Below are 16514 nucleotides of genomic sequence, written 5' to 3' on the forward strand. Positions count from 1 at the left end.
AATTTGCACGGGTATAAAATTTACAAACTGCATCGCCGCCGCTGCTGTGTTACTCTGCTGCTTTAGGCTGTAGTTTGCAAAGGAAAATAACTGTCTTATATACACACAACGTGTGTAACGTTTATTTATAATTAGAAAAATTTGACCGTAATAACTATCCAATACAATGTTTATTATTATTATATTTATTTTTTTTTGTTGTTATGACTTTTAGGCTTGCATAAACTTTTTGATCTACCACGAAATTTTAGCGGAGTCGGCATTTGAATGCAGTCTGTACTTCTTGTACTCAAGGACAGAGCGCTAATTTCGGGTAAATTATCACTGATTGGAACGATGTCGACTTCTATACCTTGCCGCCACATCTCTTCCAAATTTTTTATATTTTTCAATCTTCTTTCAAATATTTTATCCTTTACTAGAATGCCTGTTTCTAGCAGTTTTCCCATTTCTTCTCTCATAACTTTTCGTCTTGATGTTACACATTTACCCTTTTGAGCATTTGGCACGCCAACAAAAACGGGGTCATTAACCGGAATAGGTATGCTGTGAGTATGCTTTTTTTGGGGTTAACCATTCCAGTACCGCGTGTACACTCCATTTCCCACGTACCTGTAGTACACGGAATGATACTTCAGGCGATCGTGATCTCTGTGACCATCAGGTAACAGGCTTGTATTGGACGTCGAAAATTTTTTATTCGTTTTCACTTGAAATCGTTGAATAGCCGAAGTAAGCTCTTCGACCGAATTATAGGTGCTGTTCAGGCTAACGTCCATCTTGTTTGTCGACGTTCACTTCTCGAGTGCTGAGCGACGACTGACGCTCGTAGAGTCTGTGCCGACGTGGAAGGGGAATCACGCTACTACAGCTACTAAGACGCAACGACTTCTGTGGGACTACACAACAGTGCTGCCACAGAGTCAATAGATGATTCGCGAAAGTCTATACAGCGCTCAGCAGCAACGACGATCACGACGACGAAGATGTTGAACGAGTACTTTCGTTTCCTGAAATTTACTCGACTCTACAATTTCGGAGGAATCGGAGTCGCCGTTGCGTGTTATGACATGTCTATGGAACATTCTGGGCGCACGCGAGGTCAACAAATTTTACCGTCTTGTACGCAGTGGTATCATCGCGTACGCGCCGGATTTCGCGTACGCGAGATCTGAATGTTCCGTGGGTCAAAACAGTACCGTCGCGTACGCGATGGTTAAGCAACGTTTATAAGAATGCCCATGTCGCGTACGCGAAAATACTTTCGCGTACGCGACCGACGCTGAATAGACAGACTCTATGCGGAAAGCGGTTGATAGCTGCCTCGGTCTCATGGCGTAGGTGGTCGAACGCCTCCACTAGCTTTCTGTAAAAGAAGAGTTTAAGGGGCGATGAGAAACCGTTTTGCCTCTCTTACTAGGCTGTCTGTTGTTTGAGCGCGCTTTTCTCTTGCCGTTGGCTTGAGACGTGCCAGCGTGAGAGTATTCAGATGTAAAGGAGGGTTGTTCAAGAGGGAGAGGAACGTCAGCCGCCCCACCGGCAGTGAGCTCAGGATAATCAGGTAACAAGGCGTCGTCAATGTCGGCCGCATTTGCGTTCGTCGGGACATCAGTTGAAGTCTGTTTGTTATTTTGGGCAGGCACCGAGGCCGTCACAGCGGTGGACGAGCCAGGAATATCGATAGACACAGTGTGCGATGGTGCGCAAGTCGAGGTAGAGGGAACCGGGTGCGACGCGGCAGCATCGGCCTCAAGGGGACCTGGAGGTGGCGCGGCATCGACTACGGCTTGATGGGCCCGGGCCTTATCAAGAAAATGAGCTGGTTTTAACTGATCTACCGAGACCCTGACAATTCTGTTATCGACCTGAATCTCTATATGTTTCTTAGACGGGTCGCGCGAAATAACTCGATGCGGACCTGTGTAAGGTCTCTCCAGCGAGCGCTTGCCACACTTAATTATTTTAAAAACATGGGAACAAGCGTCCAAATCGGCATAATAAAAAGGTCTAGAAGTGTCTTTATGCTTCACTGGCTAATCATATGGCTTCAAGCTAATCATATGGCGCAAAAAGGTTTCTTTAAAAGCACGTGAGTCATAGTCGTCATCGTCGTATTCGCAAAATATGCCAGGGATGCGTAAAGCTCTCCCATATAACATTTCGGCAGGGCTCAAATCAGTATCGAGGATCGGTCTGGTTCTCAGCCCGAGCATTATCGTCGGCAACGCGTCGAGCCTGTCCCCAGTCTCACTTCTACACATGAAAGCTGCCTTGATGTCTCTGTGGAAACGCTCGATCATCCCGTTTGCCTGGGGGTGATACAGCGTGGTGTGGATCTTCTCGATTCCCAACACGCGATAGACCTCCTCAAAAAGCTTCGACTCAAACTGGCCACTTTGATCTGTAGTGAGAATCGAAAGGGCACCAAAACGTGACACCCAATGCTTAACAAAAGCCCGTGCAACAGTTTCAGCAGTGATATCCTGTAAGGGAACTGCCTCAGGCCACCACGAGAAGCGATCAATCATAGTTAATAAATAAGAAAAACCTCGGCACTTTGGGAGAGGACCGACCAAGTCAATATGTACATGCTGGAAACGTGCGTCCGGCGCCTCAAAATGCATCGGCGCCGGACGGTTATGTCGAGTTACCTTGGACTGCTGGCATGGCATGCAAGCTTTACAAAATAATGTTATGTCGCGTGACATGGAGGGCCAAATATAAAACTTTCGGATCAATTTATCCGTAATTCTAGGGCCCGGGTGTGCTAGCCCGTGGAAAATGTCAAAAACTTCAAAGTGCAGGGAACCGGGAACATACGGTCGAATGCGCTTGGTTGAAACCTCTGCAAAAATCTGCTGATTCGAGGGCTGCCAGACAACCTTGCACAGCTTGAAGGAAGGAGCCGGATCCTTAAGGAGCCTTCTGAGCTCATCATCATCTGCCTGTGCTGCTGTCAATTCATTTAAAGGGAGTTTTAGGGGTAGTGAGATAGCGCTTACCCAAGTAGAGGGATCCGCAGACTCCGAACACGTAACCGATTGCGGCTCCGCCTCGTCGAGTCGCGACAAAGTGTCAGCCACCGCGTTCTCCGGACCCGGCAGATATTCGAGTGTTATATCGAACATTGATAAAAACTCCACCTGTCTTCTACATCAAGCCAAGGCGGTATCCAAAGGCTGTGTCAAAATCGAAAGCAGGGGCTTATGATCGGTGCATACGACGAAAGCGACGCCTTGCAGTTAGTGCATAAAGTGCTTCACCGCCCCGACTATCGCCGTCAGCTCTCTATCGAAAGTAGAATAACCTCTCTGCGCGCGGTCGAACTTGCGAGAGAAAAAAGCTAAAAGCTTCCACTGGTCCGCAGCCTGTTGTTCAAGGACAGCACCCATCGCGGAGTCCGACGCGTCCGTACACACTCGTAATGGGGCCCCATCCTGCGGGAAAGCGAGGTAAGCCGCGGCCGCGAGGCTCTTCTTAAGTTGCTCGAACGACTCTATAGCTTTAGAGTTCCAATTGATAGGGGTCTTATCGCACTTTTTCTGTGAAGTTAACAGGCCGTTCAACTCTATTTGCAGCTGCGCGCTTCCCGGCATACAGTGATGGTAAAAATTAATCATGCCCAGGAAGCGGCACAACTGCTCGACAGTTTGTGGGCGCGGGAAATTATTAATTTTCTCTACCTTGGCTGGCAAGGGTTTATAACCGTTACAGTCAATTAAAAATCCGAGGAACTCGACCTGATTCGACTCGAAAACGCACTTATTCAAATTTAACTGCAAAGCGGCCTTTCTCAGTCTCTCGAAAACAATTTCGACATGCTTGCGGTGTGTCTCGACGTCCGGAGAAGCGATAAGGGTATCATCTATGTACACGTATGTAAACGGGAGGTCGCCCAACACCTAATCCGCGTATCTTTGAAAGGTCTGCGCCGCGTTCCGCATCCCGAAAGTCATTACCTTGAACTGAAAGAGTCCAAACGGAGTAGTGAGTGCTGTTTTCGAACGATCCTCCGACCTGAGCGAAATTTGCATGAAAGCCTTCTCAAGGTCCAGCGTGCTAAAAACGGTAGCGTTAAACAAAATAGTCGAAAAATCCTGCAAACGTTTCACCGGATATTTGTCGGGAACAGTTACACTATTTAATTTGCGGTAGTCACCACAGACCCTCCAGGAACCGTCTTTCTTTTCCACTAAGTGGATCGGGGACGCCCACGCGCTATTCGAGCGCTCCGCCAAATCCTGATCCCGGAAAAATTCCTGCGCCGCCTTCAGCTTCTCCAGCGAAAGCTTGCGACAGGACTCTGAAACTGGACCACCTGTGGTAACAATCATGTGGCAAACCTTAGATTCCTCAAGCGGTTTTCTGTGCTTTGCATCGTATAAAGTGGGAAAAGGCGACAAAAGATCGCGATATTTCTGGTCGGGTGATAACAATGATAAAGAAAAATTTGGGGACCGGATGCAATCGCCGGACGCGAAAACCGTGCCGTCGCGACGAAGCAACCGCCTGCCGGCCAAATCGATTAAGAGTTTATAATCGCAAATAAAATCAGCTCCAAGAATAGGGTACGGAACGTGAGTAGCTATAAAGGTATGGACGAACGTCTCGGGCTGGTTATACTGCAGCGTCAGATCATGTGAACCCTAGGTCTTCAGAGGCGATGCATCGGCTGCATAGAGCCTAAGGCTCGACTCGGTCGCAGACTCTACCAGTTCGCGAGGTATGACCGATACATCAGCACCGGAGTCAATCAGCAGGCTTAAATAACTGCATTTGTCAAAAACATAAAGTCTTTTGGATACAAGGGGTAAACTATTTACGCACGGGGAAGATGGGGCTGTAGTGGCATCAATAGAAAGGCCCGGGTCAATACACCCCACGATTGGCCCGGAAACTAGTTTTTTGGGTAAACCAGATGCTCTAACGGACAGGGGCGTACGCATTTTCTAGCTCGAATGTCGAACTTTGCGTGGTATACGCATAAAAGGCCTCGCGGCGTCGGGTCATCGAAAACTCCACGGGTAGACGCAGAAACCCCAGCGGCCGGAACACCCGGGCCGGCGACAGTCATGGCTCCATCCTGGACGAGAACGTTGTTTGAATTATTACTAAAATTGTTTACAGAGTTTTGGTTGTGATTAATATCAGTGACATTCGGGTTAATTAAGCCAACTTGGCTGTTTGCCCAAACTTGATTATGAAAATTTGATTGATTATTGAAATAATTTTGACTATTATGCCCATTCGAATAATTGTTATTGTTAAATCTATCTTGACTATTGAAAAAATTTGCGTTACTAAAATTTTGACTACTTTAATTGCTACAGAAATTTGCGTTATTTGAATTTTGACTGTTCTGATTATTTAAAAAATTTGCATAATTAAAATTTCGGCTATTCTGATTATTAAAGCTCGGACCATTAAACTTTTGCGAATGAGGAAAATTTTGATGCTGATATGCGCGATTGTGTGAATTGAAATTCCTTTTATTATGATTACGAGGAAAATTGCCTCGACCAAGGGCGCCACGACTGCCGGAGCCCGCGAAGCTATCGCCGCCGGTGGGAAACGCCGACATCTGGAAATTATCATTACAAGCGCCATCATCAAGTGATGTGCGCGACCTCCTATCATTTAGCATGACCTGAGTAAGGGTGTCAATAGACTTCTGAAGCCCCGCGAGAATCGCGCTCTCTTGCGCCGAGGAAGTAAAATACTCGATCCAGCGTCTATTTTATGAACCGACGGAAACACCTTGTCCGACCCCTGCAATCTATAATATATCTCGTCAGCGCGTTTGAAGTTGTCCCTCTCGTTTACAATCGTTACTTCCGAGTCAAGGTGAACGGCTATGTGCGGTGGTAGCGTCAAAGACCACCATTTTAAAATCGCGTTTCTATTAAACAATTTATCGCCCGATCCAACGAGAGAATCAAGGTAATCCGACGGCAGCTGATTTCACGCGTCCAGTGATCCGTCGCGAAATCTTAGGAACCTGGTCTTCTCATGCTCGACATATTTCCTCAATAAGAGCGATCGAAGTGCCTTATATTTATTGCTGCTCGGCAGGCCAGCTTGAGCGAATCACCAAGCTCCGCGATAACATCGCTGCCCAAGGAAGCGAGAGTATGAATAAATTTATCGTGATCAGAAAAAATGCCGCACGCGTTGAATTTCTGCTCGATAGTGTCCAGCCAAAGCTCTGGCTGTTTTCTCCAAAAGGCCACAAACGAAAACGATTTATTCGAGGTAAAAGATGAAGTAAGCGAAGGGAAAAAACTTGACCTGCCTGGGGGGTTAAAATTATCTGAACCGGCCTGGCTAGACGGCTGATCGCGATTCTCCAACGGGTCATCTCCTCCTGAGTTGGACGTCTTCTTCAGAACTCGCTGTCTAGTGCCATCTTGTGAGTGTGGTTCTCGCTTCCGGCGCTACGCTGTGAGTCTCCGTGAGTTTTTGATACTCCTCCTTTTTGTTGTCGTCTTGTGAGTGTGGTTCTCGCTTCAGGCGCCATCATGCGTGCTGGAGGGGCCTAGGCCCCCGCTTCCGACGCCCTCTTGTGAGTGTGGTTCTCGCTTCTGACTTCATCATGGGAGTGTTGTGCGTCATCTATTGCCAGCCTTGTGAGTCCTCGCCTCGGCCTCCTACTTATGGTTATCCTATCGCTTCCAGCTCGCACAGTGATCGGGGTTTTTTACCGCTTCGGAGGCTGATGACATAGCCCGGGTCTTCTTTTTGAGTGGTACCCGCTCCACCTCGGGCACGGACTCGACCACACCAGGCGAAAAAACGAATCTCGAAAATTCGTCTGGTGGGGATCGAACCCACGCCCTACGGCGTATCTTGTATCAGCAGGCAAGAACTAACTATACCCACTGAGCCAAGGAGGCCAATACGCAATGAGTGTTAATAAAATCGATAAGGGTTGGTGCTGCTGCGCTGCTCACAGCAGCGACAACAGGGACCGCGGTATCCATGATATGCGCCGACGCGAAATTAGCAGGGTTGACCGGCGGCGGGGCCGAGGGCGCGTCTGGGGGAGTTATGTCACAGTCTGTTCAGTAAGAGGGAAGAAGAAGAATTGTAGGTAAAAAATGATTATGAAAGAAAACCAGGTCTATTGTAATGATGAGGGAATAAAAGGGAAAGAAGGAAAAAATGATTTAAATGGATGCGGCCTGAAAACCAAGCGAAACAAAGTCGCGCGCCGACAGGACGAAGCCTTCAGCGTATGAATTTTTGCAATGAAAAAAAGAAAGAATAAATAAAATAAATGAAATGAAAACAATGATTCCTATCAATAAGTCCAAACCCAAATCTCGATCTTAAAATTAATTAACGACCTTGGTCGTACAGACGCTATTTACAATAGTTATAGCGTAACATACACTCCACCCAACATACACGCGACCGCACGGAACTGCAAGAACCGGCGTCGACTAACACTGCACGACGGTGGCTCTATATTAAAGAAAAAACGCGTACAACATATAACAACGCAACGTCGAAACGCGATTCTGATAAGGCAGCATAAAAAAAATCAAAACTATACGGTAGAGAGAAAGCTACTCAATTAATTACAAGGCTACACTGACCTGTCGGTTAACCAATTTAAGTTTAGCCACAGCTAAAGGCTGGGTGTACAATCGCAAGGCAAAAATTCGGCCCCACTCCACACGGCAAGTGTCTCTCTAAAACTCAGGCGTCGTTGATGTGCTTCTTGGTGAAAATATCAGCGCAATCAAAAATGCACGCGTGCACTACGCGCAAATCGTGCGCCGCGAAACACAAAACTAATCGTATTCAACGGACGCTCAAGCGACTGCCGGTGTCTGCGCAGCGCTAACACGTAAAGTACGTGTAAGAGGAACATCTCAAATTTGCCGTGAGACAGGGAACGAACAAGGAATGCGATGTATAAATTTGCTGCTAAATGCCAGCGATGATCGAGAGAGAGAAACAAAAAACTCTGCACAATATCCTCAGGTAACTAGATTCGTACAGCAGTCTGTTTCGGAGTAAGTTTGTAGTTCATAAGCTGGGAAACTACAAAGTTCTATAAAAAGAAAATAATTATTAATTGAATTATGTGGATATGCCTGTAAATAGGGCGAATCGGCCCGAGGCAAATAACACCGAGAACGGCGTAAAAGAGAATTACCGAGCCTCTACAGGGAGTGATATGGACCCGCAATTCTCGAGCGAAGAGTACTGCTTCGCTGCGAGGAAAAAAGTACAAAACCGTCCGTTCAAGACTCGATGTTCGGCCGCGATAGCCCTGCTGCGTAGGCGAGAGTCAGGTGTGCCTCGTCAGCGATGAGCTGTGTGGGCCCAAAAATAAAAAAGAAAAATATATGCGCCACGCGCGTAAAAATTACTAGGGCTAAATTAATTGAATACGCCGCGAGCGTGAAAGCTGTTCGGGCCGAATTACTTGTATGTGCCGCGAGCGTGAAAGCTACTTGGGTGAGTTTTATCTGCTTGAGAAAAATCTGTTTAATTTATGCAATATACTTATATATACTGATATCGTCTTTGTCGAATATAATTACAGATAACAAAAACACGTATGTCGATAAGATGTGCCACAAAGGGCAAAATTCAAAACAAAAATGGCAGGTTAGGCCAATAACATTGAATATGAGAATGATGGTGCGTTCATAGTAGCAGTAATTTGAGCTAAGGCAAATATTCAAACGTATTGCTCTGTTAAGAATGTTGAATTATTTGATGTTGAACAGGTTCGTGATTTTGCCGTTTGCTAAGAATGCCGAAAAAAGTTTTGCAACTCGTATGTAAAGCAAAACGAAATTCAGAAAAGTGACTTCGCAGTCAAGTCCTATGATAACCCTTTTTTTCACTCCACTCTAGTGGCAAATTTATTCGATATTCATTAGACCCGCGGGAGTAGTCAGTTATTTTGTTTCACTACTTTTTTCCGTCTTCTGCCATAACCATAATAAATAATAAAAGAAAAAAATGTCTATGCTAAGTGAGCAGAAAATGATGGAGTTGAGCAATCTGGTGAGACAGTATTCAGAAATCTGGGATGTAAAATCTCCAAATTATGCGAATCGACAGCTGAAAAACAATATGGCTGAAAATCAGTGAAAAACTGAACGAAGATGGTGAGTGATATTTTTGCTACTTATTTTTTACAATCGTAATGAAAAAGTTCATCATCTTCAAAAAAATCTTGACAGTAGTATATTTCTTAGCAATTTTAAAAATACATGATGAAATTATAATTTTGCTCTTTTATTTCTTTACACTCTCTTGACTTAAGAAAAAAAATTGATAGGTTATTCAGAAGCTTGTTATCATTTTTGATTTTTTATAATTTTTTCATTTCGTTTACAGTTGAACTCGTTCAACGGACCTATCAGCGTATGCGACAAAAATTTTACCGAGAAGCTTCTCTGAGAGGAACGAATGTATTGAATTAAATAATTACCTCTTACTTGTTGATGAACTTTGCATAAATAAATATAATAATTAATAAATTGCAACTAAGTCTAAAATTTCTGCTAGCGATCGATGCGCCTCCCATTGTATCGATAATCTATTCAAGATCTTTTCGAAGACGTGCTTCGCGATTCTCCTTCAAAATCTCCGATACATTTTTCAAACGGAAGAAATTGAGTATTTTTTCCTAGATTCCATAAACTTCATGCTTAAAGACCCGGCTAAAACAACTAGAAAAACGAGACTAGAAAAACGAGACTGACGTCGATAAAGACGACAAGCCTTTGTTGTATCGCCACGTACCGGTGCATCGTGCGACTAGGCACGTAGGGCAATTACTCGCAGGGACTTTGTGATCGGTGAGCTTTTTAAAATATATACAACAGATTCGACAGACTTGAGTTACACCGGCGAGTTCGGGCTCACGTATTTTCACGCGGCTAGCAAGACTGACTGTGAAATCGTCGTCCAGAATTTCTCGGAGCTTGAGCAGGATGCGCTATAATATAATAATATAAACGATGCCCGGCCGCGCATCATCGAATTGCTGCTGAGAAGCGACGAATTTTTTCAACAAGACGGATCGACATTTATGCACTTTATTGCATTATATATTCTGTTACTCTCAATCAAAACGAATAGTAATTGATTCAATTTTTGATGAGACGCTTGTCATCTAAATAGTACGTTTAGGTACTCTAAGAAAAGTATGTACAATTTTACTATATACAACGATGAAACAAATAATTTTCAATAATTTATAATGAGGCCCATTATTGTCAGATTTACACAAGCACATTTTCTCCCTAGTTCTTTCTCGCAAGGTAATTTATATTTAAACAACAAAACTCGACGGTCGAATAATTGTGCTTGCATAAACGATCTTAAAAACAAAGTTTGTTAATTGCATGGGAAAATATGTAAGTTTTGATTAACTCTTTCACTGAAATAAAAGTAAATTTTAGACAACAATTTATATCGTTTCAAGAGAATATGAATTATGAAAGCATTGAAAGCAATGCATGTGATTTGAGTTTTTCATTTATGTAACAAGTTTTTCATGAACCTTTTATAACGCGACGTTTTTTTTTTCAAAAATACAAATATTTTTGTTTATAAAAATCTTTCTGAGTTTTCACGGAATGATTTTGGAAAAACGGACAGCTTTCATTATAAGCGATTTTCTGCGAAGTTCATTAATCAATTTTTGTTGCGTCTCTCATTCCTCGTTGAAACTTAGAACTTCACATCAATATATGTATCTTGCTGATCAAACATTCTTGCAAAGTCGAGGCGAATTATCATTCTAATTGGCCCTGTAACAAGAATAATATTGTGTGAAACACATAATAATTTTCTCAATCAAGAGCATTATAGATTTTAATTGAAATACGCACGTCCAGAGTGAGCCTTGATAACTTTTTATAGATGACATTATCTCTGATTATATTTTTGATAGTATTTTGTCAAGCTTGAATATTCTATAAAAGACTTTGAAATTTGACGAAATTCTGTTAAATTTAGTTCGTTGGTATGTACAGGTTCAAAAATTTTTCGTATTTTTTCCAAGCAATCCGTGATAATACTATAGACGGTGGATACTCCCATATTAAATGATGAAGCTAAGCTTGGGTAGCTCTGTCCTGTAGTCAGGAATCTTAGTGAAATAACTAAACGTTCTTCAATAGTAATATCACTGTGTGGGAAACCCTGCTCCATCACATCTTCTAGTTTCCTTAGTATGAAATAAAATGTATCAACGGATATGTACCGCAGATATCTACGAAATTTTTCAGGCTGCTCTTTAATATGCGGAAAAAGAGAAGAGTATTTGCCTCGTCTTTTTGTTTGGTTCATAATCTTATGATGTCTAGGTAAAAAATTAATGAATTAATGTTTACGTACACAAAAAAATTATAATCATCATTGCTTAAACTTACATTCAGAAGACTCTGCTGTTTATGAAGAGTTGAGCGAATATAATAAATTTTTACAATCCTAATATCAATCCTTCCGTAACTTGAACGTTCTCCCAAAATTATACGCTCCAGAAGTAAATACAAGCAACAATATTTATTTTCACACGACTGATTAATTTCATCTTTATTTTAAATTATATTATATTTTATTATATTTTATTTATTTATTATATTTATTTGTTTAAATTGAGTTTACTTTGAAATCGAAATAAAGTTTAGAGTTTAAAATCGCACGCGATCGTCTGCGCAGATCTCTTGCGCAGATGCGCAGATCTCTTGCGCAGATGCGCAGAAAACGTGGCTATATAAGACCGGCGCAGATCGGCGAGCGGCCAGTATCAGTCGAGCAGCGGTCGGAGCAACATCTCAACACAAAAAAAAATGTTGCGATCAAAAATAAAAGTTGCTCCTCTCCAAAGAAATTCTGGAGTCATTATTTCTACACACCCTAACCTATCCATAACAGGAAGTCTCTTAAATGTAAGTTTAAGCAATGATGATTTTAATTTTTTTGTGTACGTAAACATTAATTCATTATTTTTTTACCTAGACATCATAAGATGAACGGAACAAAAAGACTTGGCGAATACTCTTCTCTTTTTCCTGATATCAAATATCAACCTACAAGATTTCGGCGATATTTAAGAATGTCAGTTGTTACGTTTGAATACTGGTGTAACCTGCACAGTGCTATATTTTACCTGAAGAACGATTAGTGATATCATTGCGATTTCTAGCTACAGGACAGAGCTATGTGAGCTTAGCTTTCTCATTCAATATTGGAGTGTCGACCGTCTGTTATATCATCAACGATTGCTTGGAAAAAATATGGACAATTTTTCAACCTTTGTATACGAAAATACCGAAGCGAGAAGAATTTCTAGAAATCGCAGAAACATTTTTGAGGCGTTGGAATATCTCCAATTGTTTAGGATCGATCGATGGAAAGCATGTAAGAATCAAAAAGCCAGCTCACTCTGGGAGTGCTTACTTCAATTATAAACGATACTTCTCGTGTGTACTGCAAGCAGTAGTTGATGCAAACGGTAAATTCATTTTTATTGATATTGCACAATACGGCTCCCAAAGTGACGGTGGAATGTTTAGTTCCTCAAAATTGAAAAAAGCTCTGGATCTAAAGAAATTGGCAATCCCAAATGAATCCAAGTTACCTCGATCAGATGTGCGTATGCCGTACTATTTTATAGGAGATGGTGCTTATCCTTTGAGAAAATACCTACTCAAACCAATAAGAGGCAAGAATTTAATGCACATAGAATCAAATTATAATAAACGTGAAGAATTGTTAATTGGGCAGGATTGCAAAATAAAGATTAGTGTACAAAATAATAGATTTATTGTAAGTCGTGTGCGAGCTATACATGAGCGCAGAGGCAAGTGAGCATTGCTGCGTACTAATAGTGGCAACATAATTGTAGAGATAGTTTACTATTATTAAGTTGGCATAGCAGCGCCAAAATATGAAATATAGATATAATGTGTCAGAATATACATTATTATCAATACTCCTCCTGTTCTGTTACATTATATCAATTACAAAAATTTTAAACAAAAATTATACATTTTGAAGTAGTTACTTCCTTTTTAAAAAAAAATTATGACACGTTTTAATATCAAAAAAATAATATAAAGCTAATTGTCGCGCCAATAAATATTACATTATATCAAAGATTTAGAAAAATAAATAATATAATGTTCATGTTTGATTTTTACACTTTACACTTTAGCACATATCTTTAATCGATGACATTCGAAGGCCGGATAAGGTAAAGCTTTTGTGAGTATATCAGCTTGTTGGTCCTTGGTGTTGACATACTCCAATTCAAACATCATCTCCTCGTACTTCAGGCGAACAAAATGATACTTTATGTCAATGTGTTTAGTCCTTTTGTGGAAAACTGGATTTTTTATTAAGCATATTGCGCTTTTGTTGTCCACATAAAGTTTGAAATTGGTTTTCTCCAGTATGTTGAGATCTAGGAACAATTTTCTGAACCACATAATATCCATTGCTCCCAAGCATGAGGCAATGAATTCAGATTCAGTAGTTGACAGAGCTACTGTTGACTGACGCTGTGAGTTCCATGAAATTGTGTCTTGGCCGTACTTGACCAGCCAACCGGAGGTAGATTTTCTTGTTTCTAGTTCCCCAGCGTAATCAGCATCAGAGTATACTTCCAAGGTATTAGTATTTTCTTTCTTGAAAATTAGGCCATATTCTAGAGTGCCTTTTATGTATTTGAAAATGCGCTTAACTGCATTCCAGTGAAGTTTTGTCGGATTTTCCAAATATCTGCTCGCTCTGTTGACTGCAAACGTTATGTCTGGTCGAGTGCCATTGGAGAGATACAGGAGACTGCCAACAGCTTCACGATAAGGTGCTTTACTTATTTCTTGATTTGTATGCATATCAACGCAAAAATCTGAATGTGGGTCTGCAGGTATTTTGACCGGATTGGCGTCCTGCATCCTGAATCTATCAAGTATTTTAGTTGCATATTCTGTCTGTTGCAAGGTGATGGCACCATCTTCCTGATGTCCTATTTGCATACCAAGGAAGAGTCCTGAAGTGCATTCTGTGACTTCAAATTCTTTTTTCAGTTGAACCAATAGGCTTGTTGATTCTTTTCTGTCCTTAGTGAGCAGCAGACCATCATCAATAAAAATTGCCACAATGATTCTCTTTTCTTTATCATTGCATGTAAAAATACAGGGATCAGCCACAGATGGTTTGAGATTATTTAATCTCAGAAAATTTGTGAAACGGTTATTCCAGCATCGACTAGACTGCTTTAACCCGTATAGACTTCTTTGAAGCTTACATACTTGTGTAGTACCATCATCGAAACCTAGAGGTTGATCCATGTAAATCTCCTCCTCAATCTGGCCATTGAGATAGGCAGTTTTTATGTCAAATTGGTTTATGATTAAACTTTCTTTTGCAGCTAAAGAAAGGAGTAATCTAATTGATTCATACCTCACAACTGGGCTGAAAGTTTCTTGGTAGTCTATACCTTGCTCTTGATTATATCCTTTGGCGACTAATCTCGCTTTGTAACGTATAGACTTTCCAGCAGCGTCATTTTTTATTTTGTACACCCATCTACAGCCTATAATTTTAGAGTTGACAGGTGGATTTACCAGTTCCCAAACTTGATTTTTCTTTAAAGAATCCATCTCATCTTGCATCGCCTTTTTCCATTTTTGTTCATCTTGGCATGATATAGCATCTTTGTAATTAATTGGTTCATATCCAACTGCTACAAGGGCTTCTTCGAAGTGCGATGAGCTGCCATACCTTTTCGGCTGCTTACGTAAAGATGGATCTCTTAATCGATCTTTATACGGTTGAGGTGGCGTGTACGAGTTATCAGTAGATACTACCACATTAGTATCAGAGGGCTCTTCTTTCACAGTTTGATTTAAACTATACATGGAGTCATCACTGTCATCTGTCTCGTCTGCTGATTCTTGTTGTACATCTTTATCCTGTGTTTCATCATTTTTAAATGATTTACCTTTCTCGTTGATTGAATCTTCGTTGTCTTCTTCTCCAGGAAAATATAAATATGACATTTGACTTTTGTCTTCAAAAGGAGTGCCAGACTTACCAAAAATGACATCTCTGGCTATTTCTATTTTTCCTGTATCAGGCTGCCAGATTCTGTACCCCTTAGTGTTGTCCTCATATCCAATAAAAAAACCTCGTTTCGCTTTAGCATCCCACTTTCTCCTCTGTATTTTGGGGATGTGTGAGTAGACCTCTTGACCAAAAATGTGCAAATCCTTTAAGTTTGGCTTCTTGTTGTACCACAATTCAAAAGGTGTTTTGCCTTTTACAGAGCTTGTACTTGTGCGGTTTAATACATAGGTTACTGTTTTTACCGCTTCTGCCCAAAAATTGACAGGAAATTCACTGGATTGTAGCACAGTACGAGCAGCTTCAACGACGGTTCTATTTTCACGTTCAGCTGAACCATTCTGTTCAGGTGTATGCACTACTGTGCGTTCATGTGTAATGCCATGTTCAGATAAAAGCTCTTGGACTTCTTTGCACACAAATTCCAAACCATTGTCAGTACGTATGGTTTTTATACCTTTAGGACAATGCTTTTCACTTTTCAGTACAAAGTCTTTTATGCATCTTTTAGCATCACTCTTCATGTTGAGAAAGTACACAGATCTAAAATGCGAATAGTCATCTTTTAACAAAAGAAAAAATCTTGACCCATTCATTGACTTTGTTTGCATTGGCCCACACACATCAGCATGCACTAGTTCACCAATATAACTTGTTTTAGATACACTTTTGGGAAACGGTAAACGATGAGCTTTCCCAAGAGCACAGGCACCACAGAAAAAATCTTTTGAATTTTCAAACTTCAAATTGAAAGATTTCAATACTTCTTTTACTCTGTTGCAATTCTGATGAACAAACTTTTGATGCCAGTTCTCCAAAGATTCTGATACTAAAGCAGTATGTTTGTCATTCAAGGGTGGGTGTATTTCACTGTCTGGCATCTGCACTTTTATTTGCATAATAAAAAGCTTAGAGATTTCATGCTTGCGTTTACCAATTATGATTGTTTTTCCATGCTTGGTAAACCTAGTCTCAAATTTATGAGATATTTCAACCATTCCTCTGTCAAGTGCTGCATTTGCAGAGAACAAATTGTACTGGAGATCAGGCACATATAAAACATTTGCCAAGTGGTTCAAAGTCCAATTCTCTCCATCGTACGTATGAACATTTATGCTTCCTCTGCCTTCAGCCTTCAGTGACACTTTACCAGCTAATCGCACCCAAAATTCTTGGTCCAAAGGCTTGTATGTAGAGAACCATTCCTTTTTAGAAGTCATGTGATCTGAGGCACCAGAGTCTTTATACCAAAGATCTTCTTTTTTCTGTTTATGCAGTTCAGACGCAAAGGCTTCACATACTACAGCTTGGCCAAAAGTCTTCTTTGATTCTGAAGAATTTTCATTTGATTTCTTTTCTCTGCAGTAGTATTCTTTGTGTCCTGGTTTATGGCAGTAGTAGCATTT

General features: G+C 41.3%; 1 protein-coding gene across 1 annotated transcript; it reads right to left on the reverse strand.

Moving 5' to 3' along the window:
* Window positions 1-1358: 1358 nt before the first annotated feature.
* On the reverse strand, window positions 1359-4334 carry LOC111694660. The gene is made up of 5 exons (XM_023463582.1): window positions 3960-4334; window positions 3332-3740; window positions 2090-2953; window positions 1418-2029; window positions 1359-1366 (listed from the first exon to the last, which is right to left on the reverse strand). The coding sequence occupies exons 1-5, from the start codon at window positions 4332-4334 to the stop codon at window positions 1359-1361; spliced, it is 2268 nt and encodes a 755-aa protein (XP_023319350.1).
* Between the last annotated feature and the right edge of the window lie 12180 nt (window positions 4335-16514).

This window comes from Trichogramma pretiosum, unplaced genomic scaffold (assembly GCF_000599845.2).
Source record: "Trichogramma pretiosum strain Unisexual culture from Peru unplaced genomic scaffold, Tpre_2.0 scaffold150, whole genome shotgun sequence".
NCBI classification, from domain to species: Eukaryota; Metazoa; Arthropoda; class Insecta; order Hymenoptera; family Trichogrammatidae; genus Trichogramma; species Trichogramma pretiosum.

Excerpts from the sequence above, each read along its gene's own strand:
- LOC111694660 (XM_023463582.1), bottom strand. The coding sequence starts at position 4,334 with ATGATTGTTACCACAGGTGGTCCAGTTTCAGAGTCCTGTCGCAAGCTT. Across the intron at positions 2,954-3,331 it reads GCTTTTAGCTTTTTTCTCTC|CAGCACAGGCAGATGATGAT; the intron begins GCAAGTTCGACC and ends ATGAATTGACAG. Across the intron at positions 2,030-2,089 it reads CGATGACGACTATGACTCAC|TGAAGCATAAAGACACTTCT; the intron begins GTGCTTTTAAAG and ends ATGATTAGCCAG.